Source organism: Tympanuchus pallidicinctus, unplaced genomic scaffold (genome assembly GCF_026119805.1).
Source record: "Tympanuchus pallidicinctus isolate F22 unplaced genomic scaffold, pur_lepc_1.0 scaffold8, whole genome shotgun sequence".
Classification (NCBI taxonomy): Eukaryota; Metazoa; Chordata; class Aves; order Galliformes; family Phasianidae; genus Tympanuchus; species Tympanuchus pallidicinctus.
The window spans coordinates 17,168,568-17,192,740 of NW_026294802.1; the positions used below are offsets into that span (position 1 = coordinate 17,168,568).

General features: G+C 37.5%; 1 protein-coding gene across 3 annotated transcripts in view; it reads right to left on the minus strand.

Annotated features, from left to right (window-relative positions):
- Window positions 1-24,173, minus strand: part of NR1H4 (nuclear receptor subfamily 1 group H member 4) — a 39,634-nt gene that overhangs the window by 8,322 nt on the left and 7,139 nt on the right. The window contains exons 1-7 of one of the 3 annotated variants that reach the window (XM_052669041.1): window positions 20,505-20,665; window positions 15,775-16,137; window positions 10,062-10,214; window positions 6,485-6,618; window positions 5,871-5,969; window positions 4,950-5,049; window positions 3,418-3,564 (exon numbers count right to left, since the gene is read on the minus strand). In XM_052669041.1, the coding sequence (XP_052525001.1) occupies window positions 3,418-3,564; window positions 4,950-5,049; window positions 5,871-5,969; window positions 6,485-6,618; window positions 10,062-10,214; window positions 15,775-16,120 (979 nt within the window). In that variant the 5' untranslated portion in view covers window positions 16,121-16,137; window positions 20,505-20,665. Of the gene's footprint in view, window positions 1-3,417; window positions 3,565-4,949; window positions 5,050-5,870; window positions 5,970-6,484; window positions 6,619-10,061; window positions 10,215-15,774; window positions 16,138-20,504; window positions 20,666-24,173 lie in introns of those variants that run through there. The other 2 variants (XM_052669039.1, XM_052669040.1) reach the window with 2 other exon arrangements.

Here is a 24,173-nt window from a genome sequence, read left to right on the forward strand (position 1 = left end):
ACACAGTGGCAGGTGACTGAAGTTTGGATAGCCTGTGGCTTTTAGGCAGGATCCCCCCCCCTTCCCACTTGATTTTATGGATATGGATATCAAGGCTTGACAATAGGACTGTGTGACATTCAGACATTTGTCTGTATCTAAAAAATGCTGATAGAAGTTCTGACTGACAGTTTATGGCTGATGGCCTGATAATGCTTAGGACCTCACCAGGAGCTATGAATAGTCATGGTGATTTTTCTTCACTAAACTCTCATCCAACTGTCACTGCATTTGCTTTGCTACTCTCACTTGGTTTTGCAGGGTTTGCTGCGTTCAGGTGTATGCTAAAGTTCCTGTCTCCATACTTATGTATATAATTATGTATATTGGGCTTTCTTCTTTATGTAACTTAGATTCAACCTCTCCTAGCCTTACCTCATGGACTAGTCTATAACATGACAATATTCAGCTGCAGCTTTTAGTAAGTAGCTTGTTTCCTTACTGGAGAGGTTGCTAAATTTTTCTACTCTAAAATCTGTTGTAGCGGCTGACCACCACACAGTCTTCTGCTCACTCTCCCTGTTTCTGTTGGGATGGGGGACAGAATCAAAAGGGAAAAACAAAACAAGACAAAACAGAGGCGAACTCATGGGTTGAGATAAAACTATTTACTAAGAGAAAAGGAAAAGGATAATAATTATGAAAAATATATATGTGAATGTGTATAAGAAGTGATGCACAAGCAATTGCTCACCACCCCATGACCGATGCTCAGCTAGGCCCCTGAGCAGCAGAAGAGAATGAGATGAACTCCCATTTTCAAAACTCTCCTTCAATGTGATGTCATATGGTGTGGGATAACCACTTGGCCCCTTTAAGTCAGTTGTCCTGATTCTGTCCACTCCCAGCCCTTAGTGAGCATGAGCTGAGAAGTCAGAAAGGCCATGGCTCAGTACAGTACTGCTTAGCAATAACTATAAACATCGCTGTGTTATCAGCATTGTTTTTCCCCTGGAACCAAAACATAGCACCATACCATACACTCTGAAGAAAGAGTCTCAGCTGAAATTAAGACAAAATCACATTTGTTCAAGCCAGAAACCAAGACAAAATGTGCAGTAAAAGTGCACTAAAGCAGGAGCTTAACATGAAAACAAGAAACTCTGATAGCTTGTAACATAGGAACAATATCCTTTTGAAAGTGAGGGAACACTGAGAAATGTCTTTGGGAAGCATGAGAGAATCAAACCTATCTCTTGACTCTTCCTCTTAGAAACTCATCTGCTTGCATTGCCACTGCAAAGAAAGTGATAACACTATCTGACCAGCACTGAACGGAGAGGCAAAGGGGCGTTTTTAAAGCACATTTAAGCAATTCCCTATAAGAGACATGGCCTAATCATCAGCTCTAACTGATATTCTCTAACATGCAGTAATGACAGTGAGGCAATGTTCATCCAAAATGAGGGACTCTAGCACTCTTGGGAATTCTGAGTGACTTCTGGTTCTGTTCAGTAGCACTTAAGTCAACATCACCTTCAGCAGCATCAGTAGCAACAGTTAACACAGCTACGAACACAATGATTTACAAGCTGCTTTTGCTTACTGTCAAAACCCCATTAAGTGCAGTCAAGGAGACTGTTTTTAAATAGACTTGAATTTGCACAGGAGAAAGAGAACACATGACAACGATTGTTATTTCTTGTATTCTGTCTATAAATGGAAAGAAAAAGGTGCAGCCAGCAGCAGGTAAGATGGGTCATACTTTACTCTCCTGCAAAACAGGGAGGGAGCAATTCTAGTAGCAGTATTTCTTTTTATGTTCCTACCTTGATTGCAGCTTCAGGAAAGATGTTTTAGAAAGTCTTTTTTTCCCCACAAGCAGTAAATACATGTGTGTATGTTCAGCTTGTATATATTTACACACTAAAAAGTTGTAGTACATCTTTCCATGGGAACTATTCAACACAGGTTCTGATCCAGAACTCATTTTTAATTTACCTAGGTGGCTTTTGTACTCCAAGAAAAAAAAGGAATCACAGGAAATCCCTTTGAAATCCCTTCCACCTCATTGGAAGTTGTTAAACGTCTTGAAACTTTCTTATGCATATAATGCTTGGGTTTTCAATTAGTTCATGAGAGGTCAACAATATTACAACAGGATACAATGTCGTATTCCAACTAGTCATGCTATGGCAGGTAATGTTATATTGAAGTTTAGTACTAATTCACTCAGAAAGTACTGAAAAGTACGAGTAAGGAGAAAAGTATTTGTATGACTTAATGGGCTTTCTGATAATCTGGATAAAAATATCTCCTCTACGTCTGACCTTCCTGGCACATTCCTCTGCCTTAGAAGCCATCTGTATCACTCTTACATCACTTTCAAACACATTGTCTCCAGTCCTTCAAATAATGGTCTCTTATAATTAAATAAAAGAAATATTAAAAACTACAAAATGTAGACCTAGAAATCAGCATTCTAACTCAAACTAAAACCATAACTACAGCAAGTGAGTTATTCTCAAGTTTTATGTTTCCTTTTCAGGGTTTCAAATGTATAATTATTGGCATCATTTTGCATACATCTGTAGTCCCCTCACGTCATAGGTATTAATTGAATCAGAACAGAATTCAAGCCCCTCTCTATGATTAGCATTGTTCTCCTGTATATATTTCCTTCTGGCCATTATAGAGGAGGGCCAGAAGCTAGAATCAAAGCAGCCTCTCTTCAATTCAGAATTTTTATCACATTTGAATTTTTGATGATGAGATGAAGGGTAGATAAAATGTGCTAGTCAAGACAGAAAAAAACAAAACACATTGTGTATTGCATCAGTGGAGCAAAAAGGCTGTGTAACAATGCAAAACATGGCTTTGCCTGCATTAAGGAGCAAACATCGAGCCTAGTTCATCTTTCTGTAACGTTCCAGACTTATGTCTTTAGAAGGACCTTAAGAAGCAGCAAATATACTGAGAATATTCCATATTTGTAGTTCTTCTACGCAGTATGAATCATTTTTGCCAAATTGACCCTAAGAATAGATGTTTCTCTTTTACAGTATCATCCTAAAATCCTCTCTTTTTCTTTTCTCTCTTTCTTTCATTGAGTAATTTCATTTGCAAGCAAAAATACTGATATTTTATTTGAACAGTTTGAAATGGAATCTGTTTTCTTCATTCTTCTGTGCTTATCATTGGAAAGTTTTACTGGGTTTATTCAATATTGCATTATTCATATTACTTGTGATGTATTTATGAATAATCCTTATGATCTTTGCACTCAAGGCTGAATTAGATTTGTTCTAGTTAATATGAAGAACAGCTTTGAGATGAGACTTTTTCAATACTAGTGAACTATTTTACTAGCTTTTCAAGATCAAAATGCAGAACTGTGACCGTGTGGGGTTTTTTTTGCCTTGTAAACAAGATGCTTACCGCTATTACGAATTCTTTCTTCTAGAAGGACAGTGTGTCCTGTAGGAAGTTTCCTACTGAAGATCTCAGCTGAACGGAGGAACATGGCTTCTACTGCTGAGCCCTTCAGCAAAGCAATCTGATCTTCATGGTCAAGAGTTTGGAAGCCTGTGAAGACATTAGAGACAAGTAAGGCATCAGCAGAAAACTCCCCAGTACTTTCTGTCCTGAACTTCTCAAACGTGAGGTGCTACACATACGTGTAACCTTGATGCTGGTGTTAGCTTACTTGACAAGTACAGAGGCTGAAACTCAGGTTCCGCAAAATCATAACACAAGCTCAGTCCTTATCAAAGTCAAGTGGGCAGCATTTGTGGAAACTTTTAATTCCAAGACTTTGCCTTTTCCTCAGCATAAGGCCATTTGGCTTGCAGAAATATGGTAGGACTTTTTGCCTCTTATCAAAATACTATCATGTTTCTAGCTTACAGCCTTGCTTCCTCTCAGGTGTGTACATGCACACATAACATTGTGCACCAGTGATTGATTTCAAACCGGGTTGCACTTAGCACATTGAATTATTTCTTTTGTGCCATTAAGGAGTTGTCCTATCACCTTTCAGCTGATATTGCTACACTTTGCTTAATTTGTACCCCATTCATGTCCTGTGAGCCAGTATACCTGTTAGCATAAAAATAAAGTTAAAGCTGAGGTATTAGTCTTTGAAACAAGTCTGTAACACACTGAAAAACTCAAGATCATGGGAATGCCAGGAGAATAATTTTTTCTACAGCTAGGCATTCCACCACACCTTCCTTAAAAAGAAGGGCCAGAAGAATCTCTTCTAGATTGTCCCAGTTCGAGGCTTCAAGGCTGAGTGTAGGGAAAGGTGCTGGAATCCCTTTCCAGATGGAGACTGACTCTGAATGGTGGGCAACTACTCAGTGCTGGTGAGAAGGCACCTGCAAACACTGCTTCCTGGCAAAGAAGAAGGGACAAGGAATCTGTACCATGCCTGACATTCACTCCTGAGGTAACATTCACTTGGTAGTTGAAATTGAAATAATAATTATAATAGAACTCAGGTTTTAAGTGTTTGTCCATAACACACAATGCAAGGTCCATAAATATTGGTGCCTCCAACTAGGCAGACTTGTTTAGCATCCACAGTTCACAACTGAAACACTTTTCCAGAAAGGCAGCAAACTGAGCAAAGCAGTTGTACCAATGTTAGTTGTAATTTAGAGGCAGACTATTTGGCATTGCACTGGTGTATGAAAATAAAGTCTTTCTAGAGATATCACCCCTTCTCTGAACATTTTGTTTTCAAATAGGCAGAAAGTGCCACATCTCAGAGAGACAGAATTTGGATTATTCAAAATATTCTCTACAGAGCATAAAGACCCTTTTCTTCAGATTTCAGGTGTCTGAAGAATGCATGTGTCAAAGGAGGTGGCATTTTGATATAGCATTCAAAATACACACAACAATCAAATGGCAACTGAAAACAAAGTTTTGAAATAACAAAATGTGGCCCAGCAGACTGGATATACCTGGTAGTTTTTTAGTGAATTCCACGAGAACTTGTACATGACTGGTAGCCATTTCTGTTAAAATCAGAAAATTCCCTTCAGCACTGAATTCCTCGTGTAACTGTTAGAAATCAGAACAAACAAAACCTGTTAATATTTATGAGCACTTCACATTTAAAGACATAAAATACAAGAATTATTAAAGTGGGCCGGGCAGGAGGCCTATCTAACCCTGTAATTTGTCTTCAGTCATTCACAAATCAGGTATTTTGGTAGGCATTGTGACAAATAAAATATGTAGGAAGTGTCCTTTCCTTTGAATATCTGTCTCACTTTCAATGTCATGTCTAGCAGTCAATGATCTAGGCTGACCTAGAAATTACATGTGCACCACAATATTTAATTTTAAACTGTAAAATGAAAACCATCAAAATATCTCTTATGCCTTGTGTTAAAAAAGAGTTGTCTATTTCCCAATCTTTTACCATCTAAGCATGATAACTGAAGTTTTTGAATGGAAAACAGAATTTCTAGAAGATAGGGAGGAAAAGGAAAGAAAAAGGAACTAACAAAAACCTGAAAGATGCTGAGAATTTAGAACAATAAACTGAAATATTTTTAAGCATCCAGGCTTGTAACTTTAAAGAAAGCAAGCTTGGTTACAGTCAAACTCACTGTCTATATTGATACCGCAAAAAAAAAAAAAACAACCCGAAGTTCCAATCAGCAAAAATTAGATTTGATCATAAAGGTGTATTTTAGAAGAGTAGAAAGCTTTTTCTTGGCATTTAATTTTGGTAAACAAAAATGTACTATAATTAATGACTGAATAGGAGAGACTCTGCCCGCTCACAGCATTTTTAAACTTATATTCACAGCCTACTTAACCCTCTGCCTCTTCATCCACAACTCAAGAATTAATTAATCAGTGCACTTACTTACCAGCTTTTTTGACACCTCCTGAGGTATTTGTTGTTTACTGTACGAATCCATGATGTAATCAAGAAGGTTCTGCTGTTCTGGGGTAAATTCTACTTTCTCCTATACTGGCAAAAACAAAGAGCCCATCATGAAATGCAGTTATGTAGAAATGACCCAGCAATACTTGTTTTAGGCAAAAGATATGCATCTATTTCTCACGCCTGGACATCAAGCAGACTAGGTTTGCTTGTCACCAAGAGACTCTGGATTTCTACAGCAGTCAGAAGAGGAGAGGTGTTTCAGGTTTCTAAACAGCATGAGTTTGTGTGGTTTAATATTAGAAATTGGTAAATGATTAGCAACTAGCCAGGTACACTAAAACTTCAATACCACGCCTCATTGTATGTGAAGTATACCAGACACGTATAACAAGATATATTTTATGGCTTTTGTGGAGGCTTTACTGAGTTTTGACTAAAGATACCAGAACTATTATACTCAAGGCATTTTCTTGAGCTGAGTGAGAGATGGATTTTTAGTTGATGCAGACAACTCCACAGACTTTATGAGTACTTATTCACTGTACTAACCACAGTTAGCTAAAAACACCACCACTATTGCAGGAATTTTATTACCCTATATATTTTAGTTGTAGATGTCACTTGTTTCATGTCGTGGCCTTCATTATCTTCATTGACAGTCTGATCTGGGAGCTGTTTCACATTCTTCCGTAGCCTTTTTGACTTGCATTGTATTTCTGTTAATAGACCTGGAACACATAATACAGTAGTTTTTGGATTTATATTATATGCTTTAGACGCTGACTACATGCATAAACATGCCCTTGAATGCCCTTTATGCTAACAAACACACTTACCTGTACAGACTATTTCCTGAACATGCATGATGTGAACCTAATGAGACACACAACTATATATGAATGAGTAGTCCAGCCCAATAGGAGCCCATTTACAGAGGAAAACCAGTTGGTGCCCAGCATCTGCACAGTGTGTGTATCAGGGGGATTGTTTTGGATCACCTCTTAAGTGCTTTTACAGACAGAGTGTGATGGGACTGTGCTGGAGTATGTCTTTAGTTCAGCTTCATCCAAAAGAATGCCCTTCATTGTGCTTCAGGATGCAAACCAATGCGCAGTAGATGAGGGCAATTAGAAGACCGTCCAATTTGATCCAAAACAGTAATCAAGGTGCAGCTGTTCTTGCACAAAGGGCAGTGGATTTTTTCAATAACCTTTAAGCCCTGTTATGGCTGTAGCGCAGCTTCTTTGTAAAGTTCTTTTAGAAGAGGACTCACAGGCTTCAGCCATTAGTGTCAGTATACAGATAGACCAACAGCTGAAAATTTAGGCCAGAAGTAACTGAGGCTGGCAAATACAGCTGAAAAATGCATTAATTGAAAATTTTACCCAGTTGCTCTTGATAGTTTGCTTTTCTTTGTCTTAGAAAACTGGATAAAACTGTAGTTTTACTCTAGGGTTTCATTTGCCCCAGTGAAAGGATATTTGCATTGGTGTATTTTGTTTTAGACTATATTTCAGTCCTTTGAACTGGAGAGCATCCCTATATGAATGTCATAAAAACTAAAAGCTTGCTTATAACAAAAGAAAGGGACAATGTGTACCCTAAGCAACCAGTGGAAGACAGCCAAAAAGCACAAATGAAAAAGTAAACTGTTAAGTATTCATCTAAAAATAAACATATCACCACAGGACTTTTATTCAAGCGTTCTTCCCATTCTTCACCTTTGAAAACACAGAGTAGGGAAAGGTGCTCATTCAGTGAGTGCATGATGGTAAAGGAAGATACCATGAAAACAGTGAATTTCATTGTGAATGTTTTTAATTTCCTGTTTAAGCACTATATAAAATAACCTACCTGAACTACTGAGAGAAGAGGAAATTTACATGATTAAAATAAGACCTGCAAATAATACCTTGAAAGGGGGGAATAGGAATGATGGAGATAATAATTGGTATTGAGCCATGTAATTTGTGCTGCTGCACAGCATCATAGATTTCTTTTTCTAAATGATAATATTTGATACATCCTTTGGCAGTGCTAATGGGCTTGCACCATTTTCCACCAGCTCAGGATCTAGCCTGCTGCCTTCCTAAGGAAAATGTGGCTTATTTTTGCCTTAAGCAGCTAAGACTAGATTTTCCTAAGCTTCCTGCTGCTGACATCTTATTCTAGCTCCAACTAAGTTAACTGGAAAAGTCAAGCAAGAGACAGGACTTCACCTTTTTATCTCAGAGCTAGCTGGCTTTCAGTGGTTATTAAACAGTTATTAAATTCTAGAAAGAGTAGCATAATTTGGGTCTTCCCTAGGTAGACATTTCATACAAGAAATGTGCAGTTTGTAAAAAAAACCACAGAAAGCAACTGAAACTGATGGTGAGCAGTTTTGATCTTTCATGTATAAAGGGCAGGAGCAGGATTATTGAGTAGCCATACCATAAACGTTTATAAGACTTTACCTCTTTATTCATTGGAAAAAAAGAAATTCACAGTGCTTGTAATTACAATCTTACAAAATGAGTAAGAGAAACAGTGAAACAAAGTTCAAGGTTGTCTTTTATTTCCTAGTCACTTTTTTCAAATAAATGCTTTGTACTCCTAGAAGCTTCATGTTTTACTGTTCTGGATTGCCTTGAACTAAAAGCAATTATACAGCACACTCCTACTTAGAAGCCATTAAATAGTACCTTGCAAAACATCCTCATTGCAGTGCATGAAAGCACGCTTATGTTTAAGTCATGAGCGACAGAAGATACCCAGTGTTTCCATTGCAGAGAAAGAGTCAAATGGCAGTGCCACTCACTAGCTTTTATTTCACATGTGCCAATTTCTGACAATGATCAGCCAGCTTAAAACTTTCATGCGTGCCCAGTTGGTGTTATTTACGGTGACCTATTTTTTTTAGAGATCGCTTGTTTTTCTACTGAGTCACTTGGGCTATTTTAAATCCTACAAACGTTGAACAATGGACCTGGGATCAGCACCAGAAGGGAGTCGTTTCCCTTTGACGTGGAGGGACCCACTGAGTGCTGTCATCACAGTGGTGGTGTCTGCTCATATATTTACATATTGCACAAGAATATGTCATATCATAGAATCTCTGTAGCCTGTTCAATTTGCAGAATGGAAGATTAATTACTCTATGCTGGCAATGCATTCCAAACATGATGGAGCTTATTGTTTCTCACAAAACCAACAGTTAGTGTAGCATCTTCTGATCAGATTGAGGGATGGAAGTATATTAAAAATTCCGAGTAGATTAATTTCCTGTATGAACCCAAATTGGTTTCACACATATGTGTATGCTAAAATGATTGGAGCTGTCAAGAAAAATAAATTGTTGCCCTGTTCATGGAAGGCAGAAGAGCAGATATTTACAGACTATTTTCAGGAGCTGGCTTGGAAATATATTTTCTTGAAAATGCTTAAAGTTGCACTTCAGCATCTCTGTTCTAAGTTGGCCAATGTAAAGCTTAATGAAATTTATAAACTGTCAGCCTGAATAGAGTATTCTCTTTAAATGAAATGTTGTTAAAGTCCATCTGCTTCATCTCTGGATCCAGTCCTACCTATGTGTCTATATGAGGGCAAGAAAATCCATAGTGCCACTCAAAAAGTAAATGAGACTATAAAAAAGGGCCAGCCCTCAGCTGTCTTAACTTGATTACTGGGGTGGGGTCTGGGAATGCACACTGAGCAAGCCCACAGGTACTGCCTGCTCATGGCAGCCTTCCTCTTTTCTGAAAAACAGTGGTGTTTGAATGCCAGCATTTGGACTTGGTTAGCAAGAACTGGACAGAGAGAGGACGAGAAAGAACAAGAGGAAGCACCAGGACTTATCCTGCTCTGCCTCCCATAGCACTGCATACTGCTCACTGACAGAGACTTGCTTCTCCCGACCAACTTTTCTCCCACTCACCTACTGAAGGACAACTTTTCCTTCATCATTTGCTCAGCTCTTATACCTCTGTGTCCCTGACCACCAAATCCTGTTTCTTACAAACATGCTTGCCTTTTCAATGGGATTTGATGCACAGTGTAACAGCATCATCATTATTGCACTTTCCACCCTCCAGACTGTATCTTTTATAAGTTTGTTATTAAGACCAGTTCAATTAAACAAATACAGTATTTGGTGCATTCTCTGCTCACTCTAACTGTATGATGCAAATACCTGTATACATACATTCAGCCAACATGCCCATTTGCTTGCATTTCCTTAGACGGCACTCTTGGCACTTCCTCCTCATGTACATGTCCATCTCACAGTTGCCTCCATTTTTACACTTGTACACTGCATTTTTTGTGATGCTTCTTCTGAAGAACCCTGCACAACACAACAGTGACATAGATTAAAAAAAACTCTCAAAGCAGCAAATAACAAAGATGAAGAGCATCTCCATAAGGGTTTTCCGAATTACACTGGTTCTGCTACACTGCAGGTTTCTTTTGGTGCCTGGGTGCTTAAATTCTTGCTGTTTGTATCAAGATAGTGTAATTTAATAAACGAGCATGTTAGATCATGTATCCATATTAGAAATTAGCCCCAAGTAAGGCCCTGCAACTGCTGACCTTGAGAAAATTCAGACCCAAATCTGAAACCTGCCAGGCTGAGCACCTGCTATAGGAGTGATAGCATACAAACCGGTGAAAAAAATACCAGCCTGTTAAGTCTTTTGAGGTACAGAATGCACAGGAAGAGAGATGAATAACTGGTTATACTTCCCTGCAGCTCTTGGGAGCTGCAGAGGTTCCACATACTGGTCTATTTGCCCATTCCAGGTCTAGTAGAGAAGCTGTACCATATCCACCCATTGTACGTGAGGCCTCCTCAGCTGTTAACAGGATACCTTGATCCCTTTCCCTAAGCACTGTCCCCTGGTGAACTAAGCACTTACCTGATTTCAAATACACAAGCACTTCAATTGATATCATCACTGGATTCACACAAAAGTTGCACAGCAGTTACTGCAAACCAGAACTCATCCCAGAAGTCTACAGGGACTTGACTCAATATGTAGTCTACTATGAGTCTAGTCATCTACTACTTGATTTTGCCTAGCACAGCTCTGTGAGAGGAACGGTGGAAAAAAGGTGCAGTGCTCAAGATATGAAATTTTTTACAGTAAGAGTCATCACAAAAACATCGGAGTCTTTGCAGCCGATCACGACTTAAATGTTTCCTGAATTTTTAGTGTGACTCACTGTGCCATCACAATCTTTTGAAGTTATCCTTCATATAGCAGACTATCTAGCATCAGCTGCAGGGGGAATTAACTACCTTTGTCATAGCAGGGAAGGCTGATTCTCCTCCTCACCTGAGGGCAGGCTTTTGAGGTAGACTTCTCAGAGCTTATCCTGATACGTCACTGATTTATACTGCAATTGAAACTAGAACTCTACGTAAATTTACAGCAAGCAGAACTATTCACAAACTTTTGTGTTCTTCTTGCTCCTGGCCAGCACAATAAAGATGCCATTGTTTTCCGGCCTGGCACTTGCATGCAATACCAGATGCACCAAATAAGATCCAGTCTCCCACACTTAAATTGCAGGGCAAATTTAGATGTGATTCTGAATTTTTTGCACATTGAAGGATTTGTCTGTGTGTTTCCACAGACAACGTGAATGTGAATCCACAGAATGTGTGGAGCTAGGATAATATGCTGCTGAATCTGAGCAAGATAACATGATATGCCATGGTGACTTTGCCATTGTCAGATGACAATTTCCCAATTTTGGCCCAAGTTTCTACAGCTGTGTCATCTCTTTGAAGCACCAGTACATAGCTTTGAGTAAAACTATTCTGCTCACTAAAAAATTTAGTGTTTCTTTAAATCTGCTTTATTTCCTGCTTGAAATAGCTTTCATTCTTGGCTTCTTTTCAGATAAATATATTTGACTGGCATCAGTCTCTTTTGAAATGCAGATTGCTTGGAACCTTCTGCAGCCCTAGGCATTATTTTTATTCATCATTTGCGCTGTGTTTAATACATTACCGTTTAATGCTCAGGGAAGGAAGAGAAAGGCCTGGATTTAAGCTGTTGGTTCTCAGTGTCAGTTAAAGGCAACTATTTGTTAAATTTAAATCCTGTAATTTGTGATAAGTATTAATTAGTAGTAAATATTAAAAAGCACTGTTCGAATATTTATGACACTTTAAGTCCAATTTTTCCCTCACACTCTCTGCTAGTTTGCTTTCTCTCGAGGGAGCACGGGAAAAGAGCCTTGGTAAATAAGCACTTAAAAAACATGAAAGAATATGAAAGGATCCAAAAATAGGGATGCAAAAAGGTAGAAGCTAATAGGACTCAGATACTTACTCTTAAAAGAAAGTTTTTGGAAAAGCAAAATTATATGGAATAAGAAATTAAATTGTTTTGTTTTGTTTTTTACAAAAAGTAGTTTTAATCCTATTCTCATTGCAGTTCTATCATGAAGTGAATCATTTTCTTCTCGAACAGACTTCACAATTGACTTTGAAATAAAAATTTTGGTAATTTTTTAATACATTGTCTTTACTAATAAGTCCAAATAAACTTATATTGCTTGTAGTACTTGATGCACAATCTCCTATAACAGATGGCTTTTTACAAAAATGCGGAGAAATGGCATCTGTCAGAATAATGAAGGGGCAGTCCCCAAAAGATGAAGGCTTTTCTGGCACGGTCTAACTTTGATTTGATGTTACCAAACTGCAAAAATCTCACGTTAGCTGTAAATGTTGATTTTGCTTTGTTCTCTCAGCCAGTAATGAATATAATTAATTAAGATTACAGTTGCTCCACTGTTGCCAATCCTAATTTTTCCTAAGGAAATTATAAACAGTGAAGGAAGATAGCTGTTAAAAACATAGATGAAAGCTTTGTAAGTATCTCAGTTTGCCATCCTGGTGTCTAATTGTTCCGAGAATCTCAACCTAACAGATTTTGAAGTTCACAGTTGGTAACAAAGCACAACTCCACTCTGTCAGATTACCAGGACATGCTGTGGCGTTCCCTCCTCCCATGCCCACGTGGTGGGTGTGAATCTGAGATGATTAAAGTAGCACTTCATTTCACAGGAAGTATGCTGGCTCTGATATAAGAATCATTAAGCATCATCAGAAATGCTTTGAAGAGTGCCAAAACTGGTGTTGTTCTACGTAAGGGGAATTCACAACCAGCTTTTCTCTCTGCAAACATGCTCAGTATCTTCATTGAACAAACACAGTACTGCATCACAGTTGTTCTGCAGCATCTCAAAATGGCCTTCAAAGACCACTACGCAGGTTAAGCTGTTCCTAGTGTTTATTATCTTACGAAATGGCTTAGTGTATATTTTCAAAGATGCGTAATTAAAAATTATTGGCTGTTTTAAAAAATGCCTGTATATCTTTGATATCTTTATATGCTTTGATATCTGCCTGCAAAGATTATCAGGGAATTGGCCTCTAGAGGAGCAGGCTTTAAAGCACGGTACAATGGTCCTTATAATGAAATGTTGCTCATGGAGTATCTTATCCTTTAAGGACCATATTTGTGATGCTAGTATTATTGTAAAAAGGTGGTATCTTCAAAACTGACATGTTACAGATGAGAAAAACCTCAAGAAATCCTCTTATTTAATTTTAATTTCTATTTTTATACTAGAGGCAACTATCCTATAAGGGCAAATGTTTTATCTGCTTTTATATAGTATGTAAAATATTAAATAATTAATAAATATTTCTTAAAGGATGTTCGTGTATTGAAAAAAATAAGATAGAAATGTATAATTCAATTCATATCTTCAGATTGCTATTCTCATGAGGGATGATAAATAAGATCTTAATGTTGTTCTACTCAAGGAAGAAGAATGAGGAGTGTTGCTGAATGCACTATCCAATAAAGTAATAATGGTAAAAAAAATTCACATATTCATCACAGAGAACTGACTCCCATATAAATATTTGCTAAGTGTCCAACTTTGAATCAGAATCTCCACAGCATCATTGGAGCAGGGGCACTGGAGGGTATGCACCAGGCCTGCAGAAAGAGATCTGTGTATTATTCAGGACACTCAGTGAGCATGAATTAGCAGTCTTGTCACTGAGAAGAAGAGTTAATGCCATGCTCAGATATGAGATGTGTGAAGTAATCCTACTACACTGATAAGAGTGCAACTGTCTTACCGAGCCCAGTTTTGGTCAATGTGTCTTGAGGTAATAGATAACAACGTGAAGAATTCCACAGGGACAGAAGGATGATCAGAGGTCTAGAAAAGACTATGTCCTCTTCACATTGTAAAAGAGAATTACTGTCCTCAGCACATCTTTTTCCTGAATCAGCTGTTATTTTAATGGCCTCTCAAGTTTATTGTAGAAATTGAATGCATGGTCTTTAAATAATTCAGCTTTTACTATGTTTGATCAAGGATACTATTCCACATAATTGATGTTGCAATCATGAAATAGAGAGAAAACATAAAATAAATTATCCCAATAAAGTAGTATAATTATAATTATGCAGAATGATTCAAACTGAATCAGTAGAGAGTTGAACACATATTGCCTGTGTATTTACCTGATATCTTTAACTAACTCCCAGAGATGTTTTTTAAACACTCCAGAATTTTTAATTATAAATCTTCGAAAAATAGACTAAGTCATTTCATAACTGAAATAATAAACAGTAGGAACAGCTAGCTAACAAAATAAACGTATCATGATTTCAAATCTTCACATTAAACCTGAATATAAATTGTCTTCATAAAGACAGCATAAGCTACTTATTTTATTTTATTTTTACTTTGAGAATATTCAGGCAGCAGAAAGAAACCAATCTCTTATTTATTGGAATTATTCAGATAAACTGTATGACCTTTAATTGCATTTACAGTGTTTACAGTGTTAGACCACTGAGGTCTGTTTTGTCCTCAGAAATGAATCTGTAAGAGGTAGAGCAAAACCTAAAAGTACTTCAAAGTCCACCCTCAATGACAGTGAGCTCCACGTTAAGATTAGTATCTATATTCATACTGCAGCCTTTATCCATGGAACAGAAACCTTAATTAAACATTTGTTCACAAAATAGGATGAAAAACTGAGGGATTTTTCATCCTACTTTGCACCTTGGCCTCATCACAGAGTAACCGTCTTAAGGTACAGTAGTTGTTCCACCAATATATCCTTTTTGTTTCCTCTGCTAAAATATCTGACAATAATGTCTTCAATAATGGCAATAATTTTCTATATCCCCTTTATCCTGCAGATTCGTGAATACTGTTCCCCTAGGAAGTAAGATATTTAGGCTGCAAATGCAACTGGAAAAAGCTTTCTTTCTAGGGATAGAGGCTGTTTCTAGAAACACAACTGGAATTAGAAAAGTTCATTCATTTCACAAGCCTAAAGATACACTGCTTATACATTAGGAGCTGAAGGAAGAGGGTTCTTTGGGAACAGTTTTGAGATGGGGGCTGATAGCTTTCACTTCCTTTCAATGTGCATTAAATATGGACTGAAGTCACAGCTGATTTCTAGGGCAGCCTAGCACAGAGATAGATCCTAAGGGGTGTCCATGAATTTGGCTCTTTCCATAGGAGCAGGCTGGGTTCAATAGCCACTGAGACAGCAAAGTCAGACTGCCAGGCACTGCATGGAAGCTGATCTTCAGCTGAATGAAACCTGATGATGTCTCGAGAGTTACAGGTTGGCCAACTGTGCTCTATACTCATGGGAAAATGGATTCATAGGTGGAAGATGTTGACAATTTGTCTTGGGGAAAATCCAGAGTAATATGTATATCAAAACCAAGTGTAATTTTCTACAATACTTCATGACGTGGACAAAAAATATAAAGAAAAAAATGAGAAGCTAATACTGCTATGCTTAACAGTCAAGTAGTATTCTGTAACTGGTTTCATCTTACCTTTGCATCCTTCACAAGTGAGAGCATTGTAGTGGTACCCAGAGGCTTTGTCACCACAGACCACACAGAGCTCTTCTCCTTTCATTCTTCCCGTGGAGTGGCCCAGTCTAGGCTTTTTGGCTGCAGGGATATCCATTATCTCTGTCTCTCTTGTGAAAAAGGTCTCTGAGGGTATTCTCCTAAGCTCGTACATCCCAGGGGAATACCATTCCTCGTGCTGTGGAGGGTAAAATCCCAGGTTGGAGTAATAAGGTGGTGATGAAATCTGAGGCTGAACTTGGGGAAATGGCACACTGTTGTACTGTGCATAAGGAGAAACGTCTGCTTCTTGCACTGGAGAACTCATTGGCTCTGAAAGGATACCTGGAAAATAACAAACAAACAAAGAAGAAATCCAAAACACAGATTATTACACTGTGAAAAGACAATTACCAGAAAATTTTGCACTTCCTCAGACATCCATCTCAAAAATTATATGGCATAATCACAAAGACTGCATGGTCTGTGCGTGCATCTTGAAAGGTGTTTTCAAATCAGCCACTCTCAGATACTCCTTTATTACAGGTGGAATGTCACACACTGCCATTCACATTAAAAAAAATTGAAAGATACCACATAGCTAGTAATATAAATGTTCAATTTATGAGAAAGAGTAATCATACTACAAATAAATTAGTAAACTGAATTAAGATTTGCAGTACAACAAAAGAAATCCAAGTAAACTAAAAAATCCTATGGTATTGATGAAAGCTAGATCAAGACACAAAACTGTGTTAATTTCTACATAATTCTGCATGAATACACTGTGAAGGGAATGCTACATTGGGGAAAGACAAGAGAGAAACTTAATTATGTGACTGAGTACATGAAATAAACTTTCAGGAAGAGTCTGAAAGGGGACAGTGAGACTGCAAAGAAGAAGTAGGGAAGATATTCCTGATGTAAGTGGAAAAATGGGATCTTCCCAGCAGCCAGCCTACAGTGGTCACCGAGTCAGCCCCTGCAGCCCAGTTTCCAATCTCTACAAGCCTATGGGACTTAAAGCATTCGCCCACTTCTCATGGACACACCTCCCTACTCTGCACTACTCACCTTCAAGCCAACAACAAACCTGGTAATGGTGAATGAGATATGAAAAGAATTGCATAATTTCCTGTTAAAGTAGTTTGTAAAGTTGGTATCAGCAAAGTACCTGGAGGCTACCTTACCTACTTCATTGAATTGCAGATTCACATTCTGCTTGTCTTATTCAAAATACAGTTTAGATCTCATTTTTTGCAGTGAAATTGCAATCTAACAAGTGAAATTACATCTAACAGTCCTTAGATGATGTAAATAAAAGGAAGCCCATGTCAACCAGATGAAAAGGTTAATTAAAAAGTTATTTGCAAATTATTCTATACTTTTTGTTGGAAAGTCACATCTTTCTATTTCATGAAAATACTGAGACTGCTCCTCCATTAATTCCAAGAAGATAATTCAATAAAAATAGTGTATGTTACTGGAGAGATGCCTAGTCACACTCTTACTGAAGTCAACAGCAGAATTTACAAGGAAATCATAGATAAATGTTTGTTGGTGACCATTACTTAACTGTGCTGCTAAAGCACTCAAAAAAGCTTTTTCTGACAAAATCAATTCCTGGAAAGTTTCCTTCACTTCTGAGGAATCAGAAACAATGAAGAAATGCTAATAGCGAAGAAGGAACATTCTGTAATGACAGCTAGGAAGAAAAATCTGTAGCAGGGGATTTTTCCCTCTCCTTTGTCTGTCTTCGGTTAGTGACAGAAACTAATCTTTGCTTTTCAATTACTTCTTCACTTTCAAGGTCCCATGCTTGCTGTGCAGCTTTCTGCCCCTTCTACTTCACCGTGCTGCAAAAGTGATGCAACTGGCTTGGATTTGGCCGAATGCTGTATTGTCCACAGCACATCTTTGCCAATAGCAAATGTAGAGGTTCGAGTTCAAGAAAAAACAGAAAGACACAAGTCTGGAAAAATAAGACGAGCCTAAAAGAGAGTGATGGTGTTATTTATTGCTAGCAGTATTGTCACGTTTTCTTCTTCCAGCAGAAGCCAAGACCCACATACTACAGTAGTACGTAGCAGAAGGTACTCCTCAAGCCCATGTTTATGTCCTTCAAATAAATAACATGGACCTCTAGATTCTTGAGAGAAAGCATTGACATCTTCTATAGAAGAGCCTGAAGATGAAGTCAGAGCTTTGTGAGTCAAAACTAAACTGTCACTGCAGTGATACCTGTCAGCTGCAGAAGGTATGAAACTTGAAAATAGCAATGATTTAATGCTGAGCTTTGTTGTTCAGTATGAAATTCAAATGCAAGGAAAGGCCTCATGACTACAGGTTTAATGAGTAGGTGGTCTTTCTTTAATTTTATTTCTAGTTTGTTGGAATGCTGCCCTTTGAGATTGTTCAAAATACTTTATGCACAAAAGCAGTGTTAATTTAATGGCAAGACACACAGTCATTATACAAATCATTCAGACTGTTTGGAAAGGAATCTGTTCACCATGGAAACCTAAGCTGCTGTTTCCTAGTTAGGAATTACTTTGTTGACTAAGTTTCCTAAAGGAAAGAGGGAGATTCCAAAATGAAAATGAAGAAACTGTTGATTTTTATCTTTGTGCCATCTACCGGAAATTCCACAAAAGCTCTTTTTCAGTCTCTTGAACTGCTTGGAAGGCAACATTCCTTCCACAGAAGAAAATCATCTCTGGACTTATTAAAAACTCAGGGCTGCAAAAGAACTGCAGCAAATGCTGAGACATCATTTAGCATTTATTTAAAGTAGCATTTGCATTATATACAGATGTTTACAGAAATCTCCATAATTATTAACTGCATTCTACTACTGAAGGACACAAAACCCATCAATCTATAATGTAAAATACAAAAGAAATAGAGATGAAGACTTTCAGCTAAATTTTATTCATGGTTAGAACAGTGGAAAGAAAGAGGGAGAACAGGATAAAGAGAGACCGAGAGAATACAATCTTGTTTTCTATACAGCTAGTTTGCAGTTAAAATTCTGGAAGTATGCAGATGGCTCACTGATGGAGACCAAAGTGATTTTTAAGGATACTTAGTTACAGTGCAAGCTTTCCTGCTTCAGCTTAAGGCTTTATTATTATTAAGTTGAACTGATTTGTCTAGTTTGAAGAGCTTTGGTGGGAACTTCTGTTTCATCCTTAGAAATTAGCAGACTTGTGCTGAGATGTCTTTACCCAAAGCAGTTCAACAATTTCTGTTGAATATTATTATTCCACAAAATCATCAATAAGGCTTGAATTAAACAATGCAAAACAAGCATTAGCTATTCAACATTTTTCCTAAAAATATTTGTTTAAAAATGTAAAGTTCTTCCAGAAAGACAATTTAAAAATGAAACTCTCATTCTTTAGTTGAAATGTCCTTTTAATCTGGAATATTTTCTTTAAAAATGAGAAGGTTGAAACAGAAATCAACTGCTTTGAAGTTACCAAGATGAAGAATTTCTTTGGCCTGATCCAAAACATGTGGTTGGAGCAGTGCTCCTCAGCCAGCGGTGTGCACAGAGCTTTTCACAAAGGCTGCAGGGATTCTGCTCTCAGAACCATACAGTGTGCTGCTCTGTCTTGCATGACCCTTTAAAATCACAGCAACTTTGAGAATTATGCTTTGCAAAGCATACGTGCAAATCTAAAACAAGTAGTTTCTGATCACAAAAAAAAAAAAAACAACCATCCACCTAATCTTATCTTACTAACCAGAATGCACATATGCTTTTATCAAGACATAAGAAGAAATAAGTCTGCAATGAGCTGGTCTCGTGCCACTGTGAAGCACTGTGAGGCAGCCATTGAAATCACTGGAGTCAAGTAGTAAAAAGCAGTGAAAGCGAAGTCAGAAATGGACTCACTGGAATATAGTCATCTTTTTTATTTGCTTAGTCTTAGCTATTTTGAAACACCTGTTTTTCCTTCTGAAATGCTACCTTTTACAATTTTAAAAACTATTTAGATGCACATAACTGTGGATTACTTACAGTTGTTGACCTTTAGGTTATCTTTTGCAAATAAGTGACCTTCAGTGAAAATATTTTACAAAAACCAGGAAAGCTTACAACATGAAACATTGATATGGATGTAGTCAGAATTTTGCAAATATTTTTCTACAACATATCTCGCAACTGAAACACATGAGAGAGTTTTGAGTTCGTTTCTGAGTATTTTGCATATAAATTAAAATATTTTTAATGTAGGCTTAAGCACTTGATGAATTGAAAAGGAATTTCCCTTGAAGGAACTAAAGAAAGTGTTTTCAATTAGTAGTTTTAAATTGAGGTTCCAGACTCAAGAATAACACAAGTTGATTCTATGATTCTATGATTAAGAATATTACAGAAATTACAGTGATGTCACATTTTAAGGTAAAATGTTATTATTCCATTAATATAAAACTAACAGGGTCAAAAATACAAGAAGGTTTCCAATAAGAACCTTTGGCAGTCTCGAAGGTGTTCACAGTGGAAATCAGCACAAACTTCAGGATTAAGTAATTGGAAACCTTAGAGCAGCCATTAATGAAATCCTGATGTGATTCCAAACAAATTCTTTTCAGAGTATTAAGGATCGCTTGAGTTAAACAACCTCATAGCACCCTACGGTTTCAGTGAAGAATACAAGTTCAGATCACACACACATCCAAACAAGAGCAGAGCGATATCCTACCTCAGCGTCTTCTGTCAGACCATATCTTGAAGCAAAATACTGTCCTTACGTTACCCAGTCCTTCTTTCTCTCTTTCTCTGCTTTCCTCTTTCCCTTGAAGTTTTTGCTTTGTCTATATCCCGTTGCCTTTTTCACAGTGAGAACTTTCTTTAAGACTCACAAAGGAGTGATACAGGCCAGAGGTTATATCGTTTACTGATTAACTTCATTACAGAGAAACTTGTTAGTAAATGCCTGAAACAATAGCAACGCCAGCATCCACTGGTAATTTACCTGGATAAAATCTGTTTTCCATGTCAGAGGGTGCCTCCAAAAAGCTTAGACAGTGTAATTTTCTGTAACTGTAACAGTTTACTCATGGCAAAATATTCATCAGTAAAGATTTAACAACCTCAGATGATTCTGTGCAATAGATTAACCAGTTCAGTAGCCCATTTTAGTCGACTGGATAAGCAGGTGCTTTTTAAGCCCAGAAATGCTTGTATTCTCCAAAACAAGCCAGAGTGCTTAGCCTTGCTGGACACATCTATATGATGACATAGAAGAGTGCCAGGAAGATGCCCTTGACCCAAGGCCAAGTGCCAATTCTTCACTATGTTGTTTGAGGGTAAAGCTAACTCTCTAAAGAACAGGTAGGATGCAGCTGAATTTGTAGTCCATGTTGCTGACCTTACTTTTCTGGGCCCATGCAGCCTTCCTGTGGCTCTCAGGTATTATCACTTAATAGGTGTCATTTCAGCTCAAATCATCTGTAAAATCATGAGGGTTCTGTTGTCTGCTTGAAGCCAGGAGAGTGTGTTGTATGCCATCATTTGATAGCAGCAAAGGTGTGAAGACGTGTAAAACCCACTGAGATAGAGTGTTAGTGAACAGTGTAGGGCAAAGCCAGACAAATCTACAGCAGTCTTGTCCAAGCAGCTTTTCTGGGAATGGTTCCTGCTAGATTCCTCTGTAATTTCACAAAACAGTCAGATTTCCAGGCTAAAATGCACAGGAGGAAGCAGTATACATGCATTTTGGTTTTGCCTCGCTCTGTGGTGCAATCTTCACTCTCAGTCCTGTTCAGTTGCATACTTCTCTAATTTCTTGGTTTTTTTTTTTCCTCAGATCCCACTCGGTTTGCTTTAGCTCTCCTCACAATAATTATTAAACATACATGATTTTCTGTTTTAATTTGTGTTGCTTTGTTTCCTTTTGATCTAGGGGTCTGTTACAGGCCTAATTATCTTCTCTATAAGGATGAAACCAGATGTTTCATCCCTGGCCAGGTGGTGCGGAGGACAAACAGTTATTTAACATATCTTATGATCTGGAAGGTGTTTAATCAGTTTGGACACTTTATCCTACTACTGTTAAAAAGAAAGAAAGAAAAAGAAAAAAAAGAAAATAGAAAAAAAAAAAAAAAAAGAAAAGAAAAGGAAAGGAAAAAAAAGGAGATGGGCATAACCAGAAGAAATACAGATTTATCTAAAATTGAATGAGCCTCTTCAGTTTATCTTAGGTACTGTTCTAGGATAGGATAAAACACTTTCCAATGGCATTTTCATTGTTTTGTCAAATGCAGATTTTCACCTTACACACCTTTTCCAATGGGGGTATGCAAAATTAGGAAAACATTTCTTGCCTTGTAATGTTTTAATATTACATTACAAGAAATTTTAAAAATCAGTGTATGTGACCAATCTATGTGTCAGCTGTAGTGTCACACTTGACATCTTGCATATGAATGACCCCTACCTAAGGTGTGTTGACAGAAAATAGAATAGGGCTATTGTGTTAAAAGTCTGCTGCATACATTTTGTCACATTCTTTAAGTTCAGGTTGTGAAGTTGGGTCAGTCTTCACATAGCTGGCCTTAATTGACTCAGAGAGGCTTGTGAAATAAGAACAGAGAAGGATCTTAGAAGAACAAGTGCCATGCAGGCTTGGGCACCCCAGGGATTTCTTGTCATTAGGAGTCCCTTTCCCTCACTGTGAAAAGCAGAGCTGCAAGGAAGAAAAAGTTAATCTTACAATGCAGGTGATATATACAGTGCACTTTATGTAGCTGGTTTTGGCCACTTTTGCAAATAGATGTTTTCTCTGAAGAGATCTACAAAGTTTCTAAATCACGTAAGTAGCGAGGTAGGAAAATAGAATAGGAAAATAGAAGCAGGTTTGTCAGATGATGGAAGAGAGAGGTTTTTGCTGTGGTTAAAGATGTTCCCGCTTTCTCTTTCCTGTTTTGAGTCCTCTTTCCAGAGGTTCATAATGACAGAAATGAAATATCTCTTAAAGCCAACTCCAAAGACACGAAGAGATAATTTACCACAGGCATACTCTGTTCAAATAGCAATGTACAATTTCCAACTCCTGAAAGGTAGAAAACCCTTTTTTCCTTTATGATGTTCTGAAATCTACTGTGACTACAAGCGTTGAGGGCGGCAAGGGGCAGTGCCCTTGGAATTACCATGGTGATGAGGCTCACAGCACCAGCAAGTCAGGATTTACAGCCTCACTTCTGAGAGACCTGGACCCAGTGCTGATGTTCAGAGAAGCACTTAGTTGTGAAGATCTACAAACACTCTTCTGTAAGTTTCAGTGAAGCATAATGAGAAGAAAATACACTTTCAAGGATTCCTTTTTCCAGAATGTGAGTGCATATCTTTGAAAAGTGAGACTATTTATAAAGGCTGATGTTTTTTTAAGTCAACAGTTTCTCATTTATATTACATCAAAGCTGTAATGTGTGAGAACTCCTTTAAGAAATGTATATTTTAAAGATGTCATTTAAGAGAAATATTTGCTTCCTGTTTCCTTGGGTACACAAGTCTCTACTTGCCAAAAGAGAATGCCAAAAATGCAAGTAGCTTACAAATACAAAACTAGGAGATGAAACAAATTGCTACAAGAATCCTGAACAAATAGATTCATATCTTCACAATGAGTAACTTGCTGCACAGAATTGGCTGTTATTTCTATTTTTGGGGGGCTCTAAGAGCAGAAGACATCAAACTTAGGAAGAACTCAATATTGTGACTTGTTCTTAGTTCAAGTGACAATGCACAGAACAGAACCAAGTGATCATAAAGAAAGAGCTGGAAGTCAGCTTAAAACAACAGGAATGCTAAGTCTCCTTTTTAGTGGGACCCCTATTGAGCCCCATAAAATAGATTATTTCTTTCTGTTACTGAAATGCCAGTTTGAATTAAATCTCCTTAGCCCTAAGATCTGAATATCTATAATGGGAAACACAGTTCCTCTTTCCAAGACATGAAGATTTCTGAATGTGATTTCGGTGTGGAGGAAATCTCTTTTACATTAACACACTTTCTTGTGTTTTGAATCTACCTGATCCTCTTGAAAAATAATTAGCAAAAAAAGTAACTGTTAGAGGAAAAACCTGGAAAAAAAAAATCTGAAGTAGCACAAATTGTCAGGAGCTTTAAAGGAATGAATGAATATAAAATTGAGTGTCCTAAATTTGGATGTCATCCTCTTCTGTAAGTATTATGGCCTGAAATGTTCGAATAATTTTATGTATACTTGTTTTTAAAACTATTGGCAAAGCATTTCACCTGCTAAAGTATTTCTTCCTTAAAAACAAAAAAACAAAAAAAAACACACACACACACAAAAAAAAAACAAAAAACAAAAAAAACCACAAACCAACCAAACAAAAAAACCCAC